The sequence below is a fragment of the Pan paniscus genome, chromosome 5, assembly GCF_029289425.2.
Source record: "Pan paniscus chromosome 5, NHGRI_mPanPan1-v2.0_pri, whole genome shotgun sequence".
NCBI lineage: Eukaryota > Metazoa > Chordata > Mammalia > Primates > Hominidae > Pan > Pan paniscus.
This window is the reverse complement of record NC_073254.2, coordinates 153,852,681-153,869,822: the sequence shown is the minus strand read 5'-3', so window position 1 is coordinate 153,869,822 and position 17,142 is coordinate 153,852,681. Positions and strand designations below refer to the sequence as shown.

Here is a 17,142-nt window from a genome sequence, read left to right as displayed (position 1 = left end):
GCACCTGGGTTCCCCGCGGTGTGGGGACGTAACCCAGAACCTGCCCTGCGCCTCATCCCTGAGCCAGCGGATCTGCAGCGGGACACGCACCCGCTGGCCCGGAGATTGCACCCAGAAAGGGACGGAAAGGAGGCTGTGCGCACTGAGGCTCAGAACTCCTTCCCCGTCTCGCCTACTTCCAAAAACCCTTCTCCCAGGCGGGGAAGCCTCAGAGGCTGCTTCCCTCCTCCGCCTTTGCGCTCAGCTCCCCGCTGGCCGCGAGCTCTCCACGCACTCCTGCTGCGCTCGCCACCAGCCGTGGCGTCCCTGCAACCCCAACTCCAGGCCGACTTCCCGACGCACACAGTGCCGGACCAGAGCAAGGCCAACCACTCGCACTGGAGTGATGGGGAGATTTTTTTCTGGCCCGAGAATGGACCAAGGGACTCTCTTGCAGGGGACGTGATTCCAGGGAGCCCAGATTTCTCTCTCCCTTAGAGGTCGCAACGGAGCCAACAGAAGTCTGGCTTTAATCCACTCAGGACTTAAAAACATCATCTAATGACTGAAATCTGTCTGAGAACACAGGATGAGCGCATCCATGTCCACACACCCGGGTGGAACAAATCTTTTGTTTTCTGAAGACAAGTGATTTGAAGTCCAGACTGAATGGCATTTAAGAATTAGGAATCCACTGCTTGCCATCCTGGAGTGAATTAAACTAAATTAGAGTCCAGAATATGCAGCTTCTTTAAGAAAAAATTCTCTGAAATATTTTCTTTCCCACTGCATTAAGTAGTGTTCCTCATGAGACATCTGAAAACATTGATTGTTAAAATGTGGTCCCGGGACCAGCAGCAATGACATCACCTAGGGCCCCACTTCAGACTCCTGGACTCAGGATCTCTGGAGGGTGGAGGCATCTAGGTGATTCTGAAGAACCACTGGCTTAAAAGTCTCCTTGGTCAGTGCTTTCCACTAATCAGTAAATATATAGAGCCAGCAGAGCTGGAGCTCTGTTTATCACTTCTCTTTTTAGAATGAAGTCTCTGTTTGACAGTGGGAAAGCCTGCTAGAATGATCCTGAGCTGCTTGTGAAGTCATACAAGCAATGAGAGAGAGAGAGAGAGAGAGAGAGCGAGAGAGAGGACTTCCCTGGCTGCAGTCCAGATTGGATATCTGTCTGCTTCTGAGAACTTGCAGACTCGCTTACTTGAAACACTTCATTCTCCGTTCAGGCGTCTGTAAGCTGCTTTGGTTGTTCTCCTGGTTCTTTCTAAAAGCACCTTCTAAGATAGTTTTCATAACCTAGAGGTCACAGGCAGGATACTCCCCACCCTTAACATCCCCGACCCCCAACTTCCAAACTATACTGACTTGAGGCCAAGGGAGTTCCCCATTCTTTCTATGAAGCTACTCACCCCCTATTCATATTGAGACACACCAACTACCTGGGCTGGAGCTGGAGCAGCGTAGGCTGGGAGTTTTACCCTTCCGGGAAGACCGGAGGAGAGAGACCTATGGTGGGTGTGGGTGTGCTGATGATCTGGAATGGGAGAAGGGCTCACTGAGAAGGAGAGATGTTTAGACTGTGGGTGTGTGTTGGAGGCATGTGTGGTGTGGTCACGTTGTCATGTTCCTGGGCTAGTGGCAGCCACCACCCAGTCATTCCCACCTTGATCCTCACTCCATTCAATGGACAACCATGGGGACCTGAGTGTGCCCAGGCCCCTCCTTGGCTGAGGCTCCTGATGGGACTGGGCAGCCTCACCATCAGACACCAGTGTCATCCTATATGCAGGTGCCAGGCTCTGACTTTGCTCTCTGGATTTCTAGGAAAAAGAAAGCTCTGGACAAATTTAGAGAGCATTAGGGAGAGGTGCAAGGTGAAAGAGAGATAGAAAGAGAGAGAGAAAGAGTCAATAGATACCAAAAAGAGGTATTTTAGTTCGTGGAAAAAAGAAGATCATTGCCTGGATGCTATAAACATACACCCCTTGGAGCTTCCTGCCTGAGACACTTTCAGTTTGGGTCTAGGCACAGATAATTCACTACCCGCCACTTAGTAAAAGTAACTGACATTTTCACGGAGCTTTTCCTTTACCAAGGGATTTTACAGATATAATCTCATTTGAGCCCCACTAAGCCTCTGTAAGATGAAAGAGGAAGGTCTGCATATAATGATTATTATCATTCTCATTACCGTTATCCCTGTTTGCAGAGATGGGAAAACTGAGGATCCAGGCTCTTTCAAGAAACAGCTAGTTGGATGCAGAACCAGGGTCAAATCTACGTGTTCCCTATTCATAGCCACATGCCTCTTGCCTAAAGCAAAGGCTTCAAATTATTGGTAGGGAACTATAGATAGCCATGAAGACTTTCTAAAAATCCATGTATAGATTGGGGTTGTAAGGGAATGAGCAAGAAAAAGTTATTTCTCTATGGATGGCCTGTCTGGAATCCTCAGAATTTAGAGCATTTGTTTTGTAAAAACGTGAGTGGGAGATTGGAAAATTTGCGAAACGTGAAAGGCAAACAATTGAATCACACTGGGGACTCTTTGATTTGAACTCTGGATAGGTTGAGGCATGGGCTCTAACCCTCTGGTAGAAAGGAGAGAACACATGAATTTGAGGAACCGGACTCTGGCCAGAGCTTGAAATGTGTTCTTGAAAGTCAAGTTGGGGTGGCGGTGGTGGGGTGATGGAAGGGTATCCTGACATCTTGAAAAGTCCTCCATGTGCAAATAGACAGGTGGATGAAGTCACCGAAGTTCTCAGCCCTTGGAGAATGGGGAATTGCGCTTGGTAATGTGGTCGCCACCCCTTGGTAATGAGGTCACTGTCGCTGACAGAGAGCACACCTGGCAGAGCAGCTTCTCCAGTCGGGACCAGCCTAGCGGGATCCTTCCTCCATGGCCAGGCAGAGGGCTCCACCCGCGAAGCGGCCTGTGGGGTTGGTGGAAGGGCGGAGAAGCTCTCGCTCCAGGTACCAAACTAAGCCGAGAAAAAAGGGTAAAAAATCGAAAAGAAAGAGCAAATGAAGCGGAAGTTTCAAGGCTCTCTGCGAGGAATAACAGTATAAATAACCGAAGACGTCTTGTAAACACTGCGGTCATAACCCCGAACATTAAACAGCCCCGGTGGCATCTGGCGCATCGGCCGCCGCGGGCTGCGCTGGGGCAGTGAGGGAGCCGGGTCGCAGGCTCCTCGGCCTTGCTTCTCTGTTTATCTCAACTTAATCTTCCCCTAGGAGCTGTTCCGTAGCCTGGAAAATGTTTAAATTAAACCCAGTCCGCCGGAAGTCGTGGCGGGAGCTAAACGCACCCGCTAACAGCAACCAAAAGGCAGGCATGCGGGTTTATTGTTAGAATTAATGGACTATTAATAAGAAATGTAGATAATGTATGCTGCAGAGCTTTGAAAATCCTGAAACACACCCTAAGGGTTATGGAATTTACATCTTTCATAGCTTCTATTATTTCTTCACTAGTTTGCAGCTATGCCCACACCTGGAAGGTGACAAAAGGTGGAGTTTACTTTCTCGCCCGTGTCAGCAGTCATACGGTGGAATCCATGAAAATTGGATTTCCTTTTTCTGGTGCGTTTTACTCTTGAACTGTGTAACTGTGGATAACTTTAATACTGCCCATTCTTTGTTTACAGTTATATAATTTCTATTAGCCTTAAAAGTAACCGATATATTTCTTTTTTAAGGTTTCAGTATAAAACATAATCTGCATCTTCATTATGAAACTCATATGCAATTTTCTTCTATCTCTAGAAGTTTAGATTGAGGTTTAAAAGAACCATTTTCATTATCAAGCTTCCCCATAGTTTCCCACTTTCTTATTCCAAATATTTTTAAAAATCACACCAAATATCAGAGCTTTTAGCAATATAAAGAAAGATTTATTTTCAAAAGTAGCAAAACTTGTTTGAAAAAAATATATATCTTTAAGTGAATTACTTTATAAATGTGACTGTCAAAGTCAGCTATCCTATGATCTACATTTTACAACATATTGTACAAAAGATACATTGATAGGCTCTTATCTATTTATATATTTATAATTACATATTGCACTTGGACCAGCAAGGCTTGCAGAGTCATTCACGGTAGAAGTTAATAAAGTTAAATAGATGGCAATCTTTGTAAGTACAATTGATCTCCTCTGGTTTGGAAACGAATCTCCTCGTCGTTGTAAAGTGTTCTCGCGGGGTGGGACAGAGAGAGGAGCATTGCGAGGGGGAAGCAGAGACAGAGAGCACTGAGGGCAGGGGTCGCCTTCCCGGGGCCCGCTCCCCCCGGGAGCGCGCCTTTCCCAGACTCGCACCTCCAAGGTCAGGACGCGGTGGTTCCACATAAGCGGCTCGCGGTCACCACTTCCTTCAGGTCACTCTCGGGTTTCCCGGCCACCATAAAGGGCCACGTCTGCGGGAAAGAAGAGGGTGGAGGAGGTAAGTGGCCGTGGCGGAGGGGGTGGGGTGGACTCGGGCCCTGAGATGAAAGGAAGGGGGGCGGTGGGGGCAGGCGGTGCGCTGGAGAGACCGGTTATCTCTGCAATTTACTCCCGGTCCTAGCGCACCCTGCGGCTGCATAAAGCAAATAGCTGCTTTGGCGCCAAGTCACAGCTCGAAGTGGTGGTGGTGCTGGTGGTGGTCTTTTAGAACGAGAGCCAAAAGGGCTCATACTGGGTTCCCTGTGAGACTCAATGCAGGAAGCCCCGGGAAGCCGAGAGTGGGTGGTGCTGTGGCACTGCCTGGAGGCAGACGCTTTGGCAGTCTGAGCCGGGAAGCCCAGAACGACCTTGTGCCTACTGGGCACCGAGTTCGGGGCGAAGCGCCCTCCTGGCCTCCTTCTGAGGCGGTGGTCGGGTTTCTGGGCCCTGTCGCTTTCATCGCCTTTCATCACCATCTATTTCCCTAGTCCGACTTTCGTTTCTTCCATCGCAAACACCGGCTTTGACTACAGCTTCTAGATTAATCACCACCTCTTAAGGAAAAAAAATGCTATACTACACTGACTTTTAATTTAAGATCGTCTTCATGCTGGACTGAGAAAGTATGCTTTCTCTTCCTTTCTCCGGGCTGTTTTACAATAAAGCTCATTTAAGTTTCTTATTCAAAGATGAAGAGAGTAGCAGTTGTAAATATTCGAGGCAACACTTTCATTTTAGGTGGAGATTTTAAAAAGCTATTTACTCATTGGGGGGAAAAAACCCCAAACTTTCAATTGGAGAGAAAACATTTTTCATGGCAAAATGTGGGTTTGCATCTTCTTCTCCAGCAATTCCAGAAACCAATTCGGTGAGAAGACAATTCAGACCCCTCTCACTACTGCTCTAGTGCTGGCTGATAAGACTTGCCTTTTAAAAGGAAAAATCTCTCATTCTTATCATATACAAACAGAGATCCTAGTAAGTTGTTGTTATTGTTTTTCTTTACATCCTAGAAATTTTAAAATAAAATCAAATGAAAAAAATTAAGATATTTTCTTAAACAGTAAAATACATTTGAGAAAAAAGTAGACTCAATGATTATCAGTTTTTTGTGTTAAAAAATTAGGCTCAATGGGCATTACTTTTTAAGATAAAAGGTAACATTTCTTAAATCTTGGATGAGAGTGACCTATTTTAGTATTTATTACACTCATACTAGTGAGGATTTACTGATTTTGCTGATCATTACTAGAACTTCTGGGATTTAAAAATATTAATCCACTTATAGGAGAAGCACAGAATATTTAAGTGGTTAAGGGCTTACATGGACAATTTGGGGGGCATAGATGTGTCCTTATCCAATGGTCCTAAATATGCTTGTGAAAGAAACGGAGTTGGGTGTTTTTATTTACAAGTTAAGGAAAATCAAGTTCCACTCTCTGCTAAAAGAAGAAAAAAGGATTAACAAAATGCCTGTCCGCTCGCAGCGTCTTGTCAGTGTTCTCAGTTCCGCAGCAGCCACTGCACCCCAGGGAGGATGGCGATGGAGCGGGAGCGGGGGATCCCTCCTCTGTGCCAGCTCAACACACTTGCCAACTTTTAATTGGGCTGCCACGTCAAACCCTCGCATAAATCACTCCCGCTCCGGGGGCTGGTAGGGCAGAGAGCGAGGGCCGTGTCTAGACCGCCCGCCTCCGGTCCCTGGAGGCTCTAGGCCCGCGGTGGTCGAGGTGTGTAAGTCACCGCCGCGCCCACACCCCCACTCCCAGCCCCGCGCGCACTCGCGCCCACCGCAGGCGGGAGTGCGGGCGCGCCTGGACTGCAGCTGCAGCCCCGGGAGCACTCACCAGGTTGACCGGGTGAATGTACCCGTTCTCGTATTTGTCGTTAGCCAGGATCTGCCTCAAGTGGGCGATGTAGCTGGACGCCAGCCTGAGCGTGTCCAGCTTGGAGAGCTTAGTGTCGGGGGGCACCCAGGGCAGGGTGGTCTTGAGTCTGGAGAAGGCCTTGCTCAGCACTCGCATGCGGGCCCGCTCTCGCGCGTTGGCGGCGTTGCGCTGTACCTGCTTCCCCTCCTGGCTGACCCCGCTCAGGGGGCTCTTCTTGGTGGGCGCCTTCCTCCTCTTGCCCAGGCCGCCGCGGCCCTTCTGGGGAGACCCATTCTCGCAGTTGGAGCTCTCCTCGGTGCTCTCGTTGGAAGTCACAAATTCCTTGTTCGAATCCATTTTCAACCCGTCACATTCCAACATCTCCACCTCTTGAAGGTCCTCCACATCGCTGAGGGAGCCGGTGGACATGTTTGGGGGAGTGGACGAGGGAGAGAGAGAGAGAGAGACAGAGAGACAGAGAAAGAGAGGAGGAGGGTGAGAGAGAGACAGAGAGACCCTGAAACCAAGAGGCCTCCCGAGTGTGGCGCAGCCACCTCCTGCTGGGAGCTGGAGTTGGGGTCTGGTTGGGTCTCACAACCCTTTCCCCTTCGCAGAGTTGTGAGAAGGAACCCCGAGGACTTCTGCAGCAGAGGAACCGGCTCTCTGTTTCCCCACTCCCAGAGTCGTGGCCGTAGAGGAGGGTGAGCGAGCGCTGAGGAATTTGGTGGACACTAGGAATTTATCTGGGGAATAGAGGGGCGGATCCTTGCAGCCCAGGGGAGGGGCCTGCCAGGCCCCAGCAAAGCGCTTAGACCCCTTTCACAACCGGAGGGAAACTCAATGCACAGACCCTGATTTGCAACTTGTAATGTAAATCAACTCAACTGCATCATGTGCTTACCAGCCACCTTCTCCCAACTGTGGCCGGGCCGAGAAGAAGCATGTTCTGTCCATCTGTAAAAGGCCTTCTTTCTCTCTTAAGACGTCACAACTGGTTGTTACTGAGAACTTTAGAAAAACAACTAGATCGTTTGGCTCTTTCTGGGCCTTCCACCTATACTCCATGCCCTCTCTCCTCCCAAGAAAACACGAATTAAAATACAGGGAGTATCAACCGCATCCTGCCAACACCTCATAAGACTCCAAGGCTTTACCGAGATCTTCCACCTTCCCCGGGATAAATGAAGACAAGTGCTTCCTAGAATCTTTATGGTGATGGAAAAGTAAGTATAAAACATTTCACCTACACCTGGTCATTTTCAAGACATCAAAGGACTGCCTATGTGTACACAAACATACTTGATTTGCACACTCAAACCCAACCACACACAGCTTAGTGGGAGTGGGTAGGGAATGAGAGGGCAGTATGAGTGTGTGGAAAACATTATGTTAGTTGATCATCTTTTCCTAATAAATGGAAACTTTCCCCTCGGTTTTTTTTCTTTTCTAGAAATGCATTTAATATTGCCTTGAGAGTCTTTGTTGCTCTCAGACATCACCTTGCCTGGCACTTTTTGTGATGCACCGTCCCTTTCAATGCTGCTATCTTTGTCTTCTTCCAGCCTCTTAGGTGCCAGTGTTCCTCACATGAAGCTGACATTACACAACACAAAGCAAGATTATCCTTTTGAGAAAGGTTCTTTTCCATCTTTAACCCCAGCTCGAACCACCTTTCCTAGAGAATAAGAAAGTCTCCTGGGAAGTAGGTAGAAAAAGCACAGGGAACCAGAACCTAGGGATTGGATGAAATTGGTGCAATGAAACCAGGGAGACTGAAGGCATAAATCTCTCTTACAATTTCTTTTGCCAGGTTTTCTTCCCTTGCAGGTAGGCATTGAAGTTGAGGGGCTGGAGCAAAATGTAAGAGTGGTTTCTGAGTGGTTGGCTTAGGGTCTGAAGGCTTCTCCTACATTAAGATATCATATCTCTAATCCTAGGCTCAGCTGGGAATTCACTAACCTCTAACGTTTTGTTTTGCTAGCAGGGTCTTGTTTGCTTTCCCCCTATGCTGTAAACTAAACAGGTTGTCAGCAAATCAGTCTTTATTAATGAATTAGCGACCCCTCTTCCATAATATCTTCGCTGAGGATCCAAAATTTGTTAATCACCAGTGTAGAGATTTATGAGCTCTCTTATTTTCTGTTGTTTGTGCAGGTGGAGATTTAAATGACCACATCCACCCTAAGATTTATTGTGAGAATGATTGATGTTATAAACCAGGAAAAGGACTCTTCCCACAGCAGGGATGACAGAAATATCAAGTTGAAGTTGCCTTTGTCTTCACATACGAATGACCCAGTACTACAACACAGAAAGTATAATAATTTAATCTGAGGTTCAAGACAGCAGTGAGAGAACACCCAGCAGGCCTGTTAAAAATTTCTTCACTAATTTCTCAACTAGTTTCCTTTGATTTGCTCTCCCTTTTCTCAGTCTTGGTAAAACATGAAAGTTAAAGTTATTTTTAGACTACAGAGCTATGTGAAAATGGGCATTGGCCAATACTTTGTGAAATGTGTGTGTGTGTGTGTAGCTACTAAGATATCTGCAAAATAACTACAAATAATTAATTTGGACTCTGGAATGTGATAATTATTATAAATCCAAACTATGGCCTTACTGCATACATTAAGCTGTGATTTTTCTTGTTGGAGCCATTTTTTTTTCTTTTTGGCTCTGGGTCTCTGTTACACCTTAGTTAATGGACTGCTCAGGCTGTCTGGGGAGATAGTAAAAATCATAGTAATATGTACCACTGAAAAGATTTCTGTTGTCTGTATATTTTTCAATGTTGGAAACTTAAAAGTACCAATTTCTGGAAGCATGTAAAATTAGCCTCATGTCATAGGATGGTTTTTATGCTTAGCAATTATTTTTCTTCATAGCCATATAAGAAATAATTAAGTCCCATGTCCATTTATCTTGCAGTAAGACATTTGGGCTGAGAAAGGCTAGTGGGCTGATAATAAATTTTGGAGTGTTTCTAAAATTCTGTAAAAGATGGCTTCCAGTTTGGGAGTAAGAGTCAAAGGATACTGTTGCTTATGTATCTTGATATGAAGTCTTGGAGAGAGAATATTCATATGAAAAATACTTTTTTTCTTTTAAAATTTTGTGTCTATCCCTGCTAATAAACACTTAGGGACAAATGGGTGGGAGAAATGACTTCTTGTTGGATTCTACTGAGCAAGTCAGTTAAGCTGTAACTTAAGCTGTGCCAAATTCTCCCAAAATATAAACTATATTCTGTGAGAAGACAAGCACTTTTGAGAAGCTGTATTAACCCTTTTGGTAAGTTGACCATTTCTGTTCCAAAGCACGAAATAGAAAACTCGTGATTTGAAAGTATGAGATCATTTCTAAAAGTTCTTACCTGACTTTTAAGAAGCAGTTATGCCCCAGAGGCATCTGGCCAATTTGCTGCTCACTTCTAACAATTTGTTTTGCAAGAGAGACTATCTTTGAAAGATTTTAGTGCTAAGGAAATTTTATCTCTGAAAGCTGTAAAATGAAGATTAGGCATGGAATGTACCCTTGAACTTAAATCCTGGTTTATCAGCTGATACATTTACAGGAAGTTCAAATTTGATTCAGTTGCACTTGGATGGAATAATTTGCTTCCTTTTTTATGAGAAGGAAAACATCATAGGCTTCCTTTGAACTGACTTCATATGCCATTACATAATCTTTCTCAGGGGAAAAATATGCCTTTAAATTTAAATGTTAATCCTTTTCTCTTACTCCTCATCATTTGGTCAGGAGACACAGGCTGGCAAATTGGCAAAACTGCCCATTCTCTTTTTTCTTCATTTCTAATTAGCACCGCCAGATGTTTTATTCATTTTATTTGATGGTAACTACCACCACTTCAAATATTTGCCAACTTTCTATGCAAGTTGACGCCTTTTTTTTTTTTCTTTTTTTGATGGAGTCTTGCTCTGTCACCCAAGCTGGAGTGCATCAGCACGATCTAGGCTCACTGCAACCTCTGCCTCCCAGGTTCAAGAGATTCTCATGCCTCAGCCTCCCGAGTAGCTAGAATTACAGGTGCCTGCCACCATGCCTATCTAATTTTTGTATTTTTAGTAGAGGTGGGGTTTCACCATTTTGGCCAGGCTGGTTTCAAACTCCTGATCTACCCACCTCGGCCTCCCAAAGTGCTGGGATTACAGGCATGAGCCACCGTGCCCAGCCAGGTGCCTCTTTTTTGATTTTACATAATTATCTCCATATACTTTGTTTGCTGCTGATTGATTGTTGTCTATCTCCCACTTATATGCCTATCAAACTCTGACTTTGTTTCATTAAATTTTAACTTTATTTAATAAAGTGGGCATTACCTCTCTTTGCTCATTCTAAATTATAGTGGTGCTGTCCTGTTATATTTTGGCAGCCAAAGTGAATATGGCACTAGTGAGCTTGGTGGCTAGCTAAGAAGGTCAATAACAGTGATGCTGGGTGTTGCTGCTACCTTTACCTGGCACCAGCTGGGAGACGGTATAAATCCTGGATGGTATAAATCCATTCAGTAATTAGAAGTCTTCTGCATGTTCACTATACCCTAACCCCCTCTTTTCACATTGAATTCAGTGAATTGTAGATAAGATGCCACATTGCTAAGATTTAAAGGTGGCAAATAACAACAATAAAGTCTAGGGAAAGATTCTGCATGGTTCTTTGAATCCAGGAGTTAATCTTGCATTTCACATGTTCCACAATACAGCTTTGAAAGCAGCCAAGCCTATGCACTTGAAAGTCAGAGTTTACCCTAAGGTGTAAGTGGGCCAGAGAAAACTCGGGCAGACAAAGAGAGTTAAAAATTTTGCAAAGCCAGTTTAATGTCCTCCTAAGTTTTCTAATACTAGAATAATTTTATTAGACCCTCTCAGTGTTAGGAAAGAGAGAGAAAAGGACTGAGCGACTCCTGAGTCAGGTACCATGCAGGGACTTTTGCCTCCATTCTCTCATTTCATGTATTTTCTCTCCTTTCTGTTGGCACTACTAAAGAAAGAGCTGCCACATGAAATGAACAGTGTATTAGAAATGTATGCCAGAGGCTTTCCCCTGTAATAAAGTTTTAGAAAAACTGGCTTGAGTGATGACTATTCTGTATCTTAAAATAAAGCTTGAAAGCAAAACCTCCCAAGCTTTCACAAAAAGAATAAGTCTTCTAGGTTGTATGGGAGACCTCTGTAATGCACTTATATGTTAAATATAGTTTATTGATGGGCATAAAACAATACAGGCCAACTTGCTGTCAGCCTCCTTCCTGTCAGCTTGGGAGAGTATGGGCACTGGAATCAAAGGCTCCTTCGGGTGATTACCTCTTTGGGATTATTTCCTGGTGGCAGGTGCTTTCAGCTTTGAGGAGACAAGAGTTGCAGGGTTTAGATCTTAGGACCAGCAGGAAAGTACTGAGTGTGAATCCTGACTTTAGGAAGATGAAATATTTCCAGGTGATGAAGCAGTTTAAAATAGAGACACAAAGTAATAGTTTGTCAGAATTGGATGGGGCTGGGGACCAAAGAGGCCATAAATAATCACAAACTCTGTTCCAATGAGGTATCAGGGACAGTACTGCCCACCTGACCCTGTGTCCTGATTTGCCTCGTATTATTCCTTCCACTGAGTCACATTGCCATGAATGGTTTTTGCTGTTTGAATAATCATAGTAAATGTGAGAAAGCTTCTATTCTGTTATTCCCTATTTAGAATATGTAACCATTGATCCCGAAATTATACAAAATGAGATAGACTTGAGCTGTCCTGGGATATAATGCTTAGAACCCTGTCTAAGATGGTTTAAGTAACGTAATCGCCAGAAGGACTTTGTTAAAATAAAAATCTCATCTCTACCGTAGAAACCTGATGGGCCATCCGAGGGCCACTCATTCAACTAACATATCCCCAAATCTGCCCTCTTCTCACCATTTCCTCTGCTAAACACCGGATCGAGTCACTAAAGTCACTCAGATGATAACAGTCTCTTAAATGGTCTTTTTGTTTCCATTCTTGTCCTCTTAAAATCTATTGCCAATACAGTGGTTCAAGTCAATCCCCTGCTTAAAATCTCTTAAAGCTTCTCATTGTGTTTAATATAAAATCCACACTTCCTATTGTGGCTTGTATGACTCTGGTTTGCTTGCTACCCTTTAACCACGCCGGCCATGTCTGTGCTCCTCCAAGGCACAACACCCATTCCTCCCTCAGGACCCTTGCCTTGCTGGTTTTCCAGTTTGGATGTTTTTGTCCGGCTCTCTGCATGGCTGAGCCCTTAGATTTCAGGTCTGAGCTCAACTGTCATTTTCATGTGAGAACTTTTCTGAGCATCCAATGAAGAATAGTTTTGTTCCATGATTCTATTTTATTTATTAATAATAAAAAGCAGTAGCTAACATTTACTGTTTATCACATACCAGGCACTGTTCTAAAGCCCTTTCCAGTTTAACAAATTTAGCCCTCATAACAACTTTATAAGGTAGGAACCTTACAGATGAGAAAACTGAAACACAGATAAATTAACAAACTTCTTTAGTTCATAAAATTAGTGTTCTAGTCGTCTATTGCTGTGTAATACCCAAATTAGTGACTTAAGTTATTATTATTTCTCTTGGTTCTATGGGTTGACTGAGCAGCTGGGTGGTTCCCATGTGGGGACTGTCATGGTGTTGCAGCCAGAAGGCATCTTACCTGGCTAGAGTCATGTAAAGGCTGGACCAAGCTGAAATCAAAGGGGACTTCATTCACACATCCAGGCCTCAGCTGGGATGGCAGGAGCAGCTAGTTCTGGGCCAGCATCTCTCTCCAGACGGCGTCTCCATGTGGCTTCCTCAACCTGACAATCTTAGGTGGCTGAAGTTCTAACACAGTAGCCAGCTTCCTTCAGAGTGAGCATTCCATAAGACCCAGAGGCAAGACAGAAGTCTTCTTATGACCTAGCCTTGGAAGTTACACAACATCACTTCTGCTTCATTCTGCTGGTCAAAAGTGAGTTCTGGGGCCATCCCAGATTGAAGAGCAGGGCTTGTATGAGAGCATGAATACCAGGAGGTATGGTTCAGTGGGGGCGGTGGGGGGTTGAGTGGGGGTCATCCTTGGAAGTTGGTTACCACAGTGCATAAATGCCAGAGTCTGGACTAACACACAGACAATCTGACTCTTGAGCCTTCACTTTAAACTACCATGTTCTGAAATTATTATTTTTTAAAATGTTGTTTACTTTGTTATTATCTCTCTGCCAACCCCTCTCTAACTATGATGAAAGCTTCGCGAGTACAGGGACTTGATGTGTCTTGCTCAGTTGTGTACTCAGAACCTAAAGCAGGGCTAATATATAATATGTACTTAATAGTTGTTGAATTAATGAAAGAATGAATGAATGAATGGATGGATATTTTATCTTTTTAAAAAAATTACTCAGCCCCCAATGTCAGATATTTTAGATTTTATCATTTGGAAGGTACACAGTAAACTGTAAAGTATAATAATTATTTAGAGTACTAACAAATCTTCAAAACAGAGTGGCTCAGACAAGCCACAGATTTACTTTTCTCTTTCATATCAATGCAGACCTAGGCAAGTGGATGACTCTGCTCCATAAGGACACCCAGGGATCCTCGTTTTTTCTACCTTGTTACTCTCTCATCCTTTGGGGGGTGACATACATGAGTGAAGCCAGCTTACCTTCACCAGCCCCGAGGAAGTGCGAAAAAGAGGATGGAAGGCAAGCAGATTCCTTGCAATAATGGGATCTGAAAATTATACATATAAGTTCCATCTCCATCCATTGGCCTCTTTAGATACAGGGGAATTTGGAAGTATGGTTTCTAAATATGCCATGCTAAAACTTAGGGTTAGGGGGAATCTATTAGAAAAAAGAAGAGGAGCCAGTTCACAGAATCTGCCAGTGTATTTATAGCATAAATGATAAAGTTAACTATAATGTAAAGACCTGAGTCTTTTGTTTGACCCTGATATAAAGTTTACTTTCTGTATAAGTTAGCTTCATTGTTTTTATGCAGATGACAGTTCTCTGTGAAATTTATAATTAGTCAAAATCTAGTGCTAGTGGGCCTCAGGTCTTTTTTGGAGCTCAGAATCAGTTGAAAAACATTTAACAACTCACCTCTAGCTACGTGTTTGAGGTCACACACCAGTGTGAGGCATTCCAACTAATGTTGTCATTAACTTACCTTCAAAACAACAGCTTTATAAAATTACTGTTTTTGAGGCTAGACCAGTAAAAATATATAGGCTATATTTACTAACAATCATTGGCACTCACTAAAGCCCTCCAAGTTGTTTTATAAGAGTTGAGAGCAGCTCTTCAAAATAAATTGCTCTGTCACTCAGGCTGGAGTGCAGTGGCACAATCTTGGCTCATTACAACCTCAGCCTCCTGGGCTCAAGCAATCCTCACACCTCCTCTTCCCAAGTAGCTGGGACTACAGGTGTGTGCCGCTATGCTTGACTAACTTTTAAATTTCTTGTAGAGATGAGGTCTCACTATATTTCCCAGGCTGGGCTCAAACTCCTGGACTCAAGCAATCCTCCTGCCTTGACCTTCCAAAGTGCTGGGATTACAGGCATGAGCCACCACACCCAGCCTGACATATTTTCAAGGTTTGATAGTAGTGTGCCCTTTTAGTCAGCTTAGGCTGCCATAACAAAATACCGCGTGGCTTAAACAACAGAAATTTATTTTCTCACAGTTCTGGATGCTGAAAGCCCAAGATCAGGGTGCCAGCATGATTAGGTTCTGGTGAGGGCTCTCTTCCTAGCTTTAACTTTAACTTCATTTAGCAGCCTCCTTCTCACTGTGTCCTTACATGGCCTTTCCTCTGAGTGCATACAGAGAGACAGGCAGAGAAAGACAGAGAGAGAGAGAAAGAGAGAAATCTCTTCCTCTTATAACACCACTGGCCCTATTGAATTAGGAACCCCCTTTAAGACCTCATTTAAGTGTAATTATCTCCTGAAAGTCCTATCTCCAAATACAGTTACACTGGGAGATGGGACTTCAACATCAATTTTGGGGATACACAATTCAGCCCATAAAATTCACTATTAGAAATTATAACCGAAAAATGTCTTTTCTTTATTATTATTCCCAGTTTTCTACCTATTCAAGATTAAGAGAAGATATGCCTAGGACTCTTCTCTCATTTGAAGATTTACTGTAGATTTTATACCATTGGCAATAATGGTAACAACGATAAACCTAAAGCATTGGCTCTCTTGATTTTCCTTTTTGAGGAATCATTAGGATGAATTGTACATCTAGATTCATGATCTATGATGGGGGCAGGGAGGTCATCTGATTCTCATTCCTAAAATTTGCAAAGAGAGAGGAGGACTATTCTTTAGTTAGAAGCTGTAAATCAATTTTAAAGAACCATTAGTAGAAGAATTTAGGAATTCTTTATCTAGTGCATTTGAGTACACCACATCGCTCCCACACAGCAATAGACATGGGTTAGATCAATTTAGTAATAACATTTGCCAAATGATTTTGGTGGGTTACTCCATAGACAAAACAAACAGTTAGTTGATTGACTGTACTGGGGTCTTTTCAACTGGTCACTGTGACATATTTTAGATAAAGTCAGCAATATTTTAAGCTAGAATGTTAAGCACATACTACACTTCTTCCTCTCACATGAATAAGTAAATTCTTTTTCCTCTCAATCTAATTGCAAAGCCATCTACAGTGAAATAACTTGCCCAGGAAGGATAGGAGTCACACTTCTCAAATGAATTTGAGTGGAAGAGTAAACTAAATGTTGGATGGAAAGTATAAAGCTTACATCCTATCAAATTTTAAAACATGAAAGTCCTTAATAGAATTATGATTTTCTGTTCATTTTATATTTTTCTCTTAAATTATTGTGGTGGGAAAATACTCCTGGACTGTGAACCAAAGGACCAGGTCCAAGTTCTGCTTATACATCTAACTAGTTGTATGAACTTGGACAAGCCCTTTAACTTCATTGGGTCTCAGTGTCCTCTTTAATGTGCTGACAGCAGGGATGGGTTCCATAGGGCTAATTGAGATGATGCATATAAACGGATTTTGTTTAGTGCTTAACATGTAGTAAACATTTACAAATACTGGTGGTTGCTGTAACGGTAGTTGTTGCCGTCTCTTAGGCCCTTTTTAATAGTAACATTCCATTTTTTTTCCATTTCCATTTTTGGCTAGGGGTAAGATTTTATAGAAAATAAGACTTTCAGCAATAACAAAATAATAATAATAATAATAACTGAAAATGAGTAAAAGATGATAGACATATGTTTGCATCATGAAAAAACATAGACTTGCATTGGATATTTTATGGAAAATGGAGCCAAATTTTCTATTGCTGATGAGGGAAGCCCTCAATCAACAAACCAACCAAATAAACAAAAATGCTGTTTAAAATGATGCTGTTGATACTTTGGGAGGCTGAGGTGGGTGGGTCACATGAGGCCAGAAGTTTGAGACCAGTCTGGGCAACAAAGTGAGATCCTGTCTGCATGAAAAATAAAAAAATTATCTGGGCGTGATGGCGTGCACTTGTAATCTCAGGTACTCAGGAGGGTGAGGAAGGAGGATCACCTGAGCCCAAGAGTTTGAGGCTGGAGTGAGCTCTGATTACACCACTGCACCCCAGTCTGGGTGGCAGAGCAAAAGACTGTCTCGAAAAAAGAAAAATGATGCTATTGAATAAAAACTTTAAACTTTTAGAAAAAAGGAATAAATAGTCATGCCTCTCTAATAATAATATTTACATATGATTTCCCATTAAATGGGGGCAGGTAATAGAATCATGAAGACTCCATTTCAGTCTTAAACATATGCATTTTATTTTAATT

The 17,142-nt window shown here is 43.3% G+C and overlaps 1 protein-coding gene across 1 annotated transcript; it reads right to left on the bottom strand.

Moving 5' to 3' along the window:
- Nucleotides 1-3,868: 3,868 nt before the first annotated feature.
- Nucleotides 3,869-7,040, bottom strand: TCF21 (transcription factor 21). Its single transcript, XM_003827680.6, has 2 exons — nucleotides 6,268-7,040; nucleotides 3,869-4,413 (listed from the first exon to the last, which is right to left on the bottom strand). Exons 1-2 carry the CDS (start codon nucleotides 6,715-6,717, stop codon nucleotides 4,324-4,326), a joined length of 540 nt encoding a protein of 179 aa, XP_003827728.1. The 5' UTR covers nucleotides 6,718-7,040; the 3' UTR covers nucleotides 3,869-4,323.
- Nucleotides 7,041-17,142: the final 10,102 nt, after the last annotated feature.

Bases quoted from the DNA above. Each gene is read 5' to 3' on its own strand.
- TCF21 (XM_003827680.6), bottom strand. From the start codon at position 6,717: ATGTCCACCGGCTCCCTCAGCGATGTGGAGGACCTTCAAGAGGTGGAG. The intron at 4,414-6,267 runs GTGAGTGCTCCC...TCTTTCCCGCAG, and splicing joins ACATTCACCCGGTCAACCTG to ACGTGGCCCTTTATGGTGGC.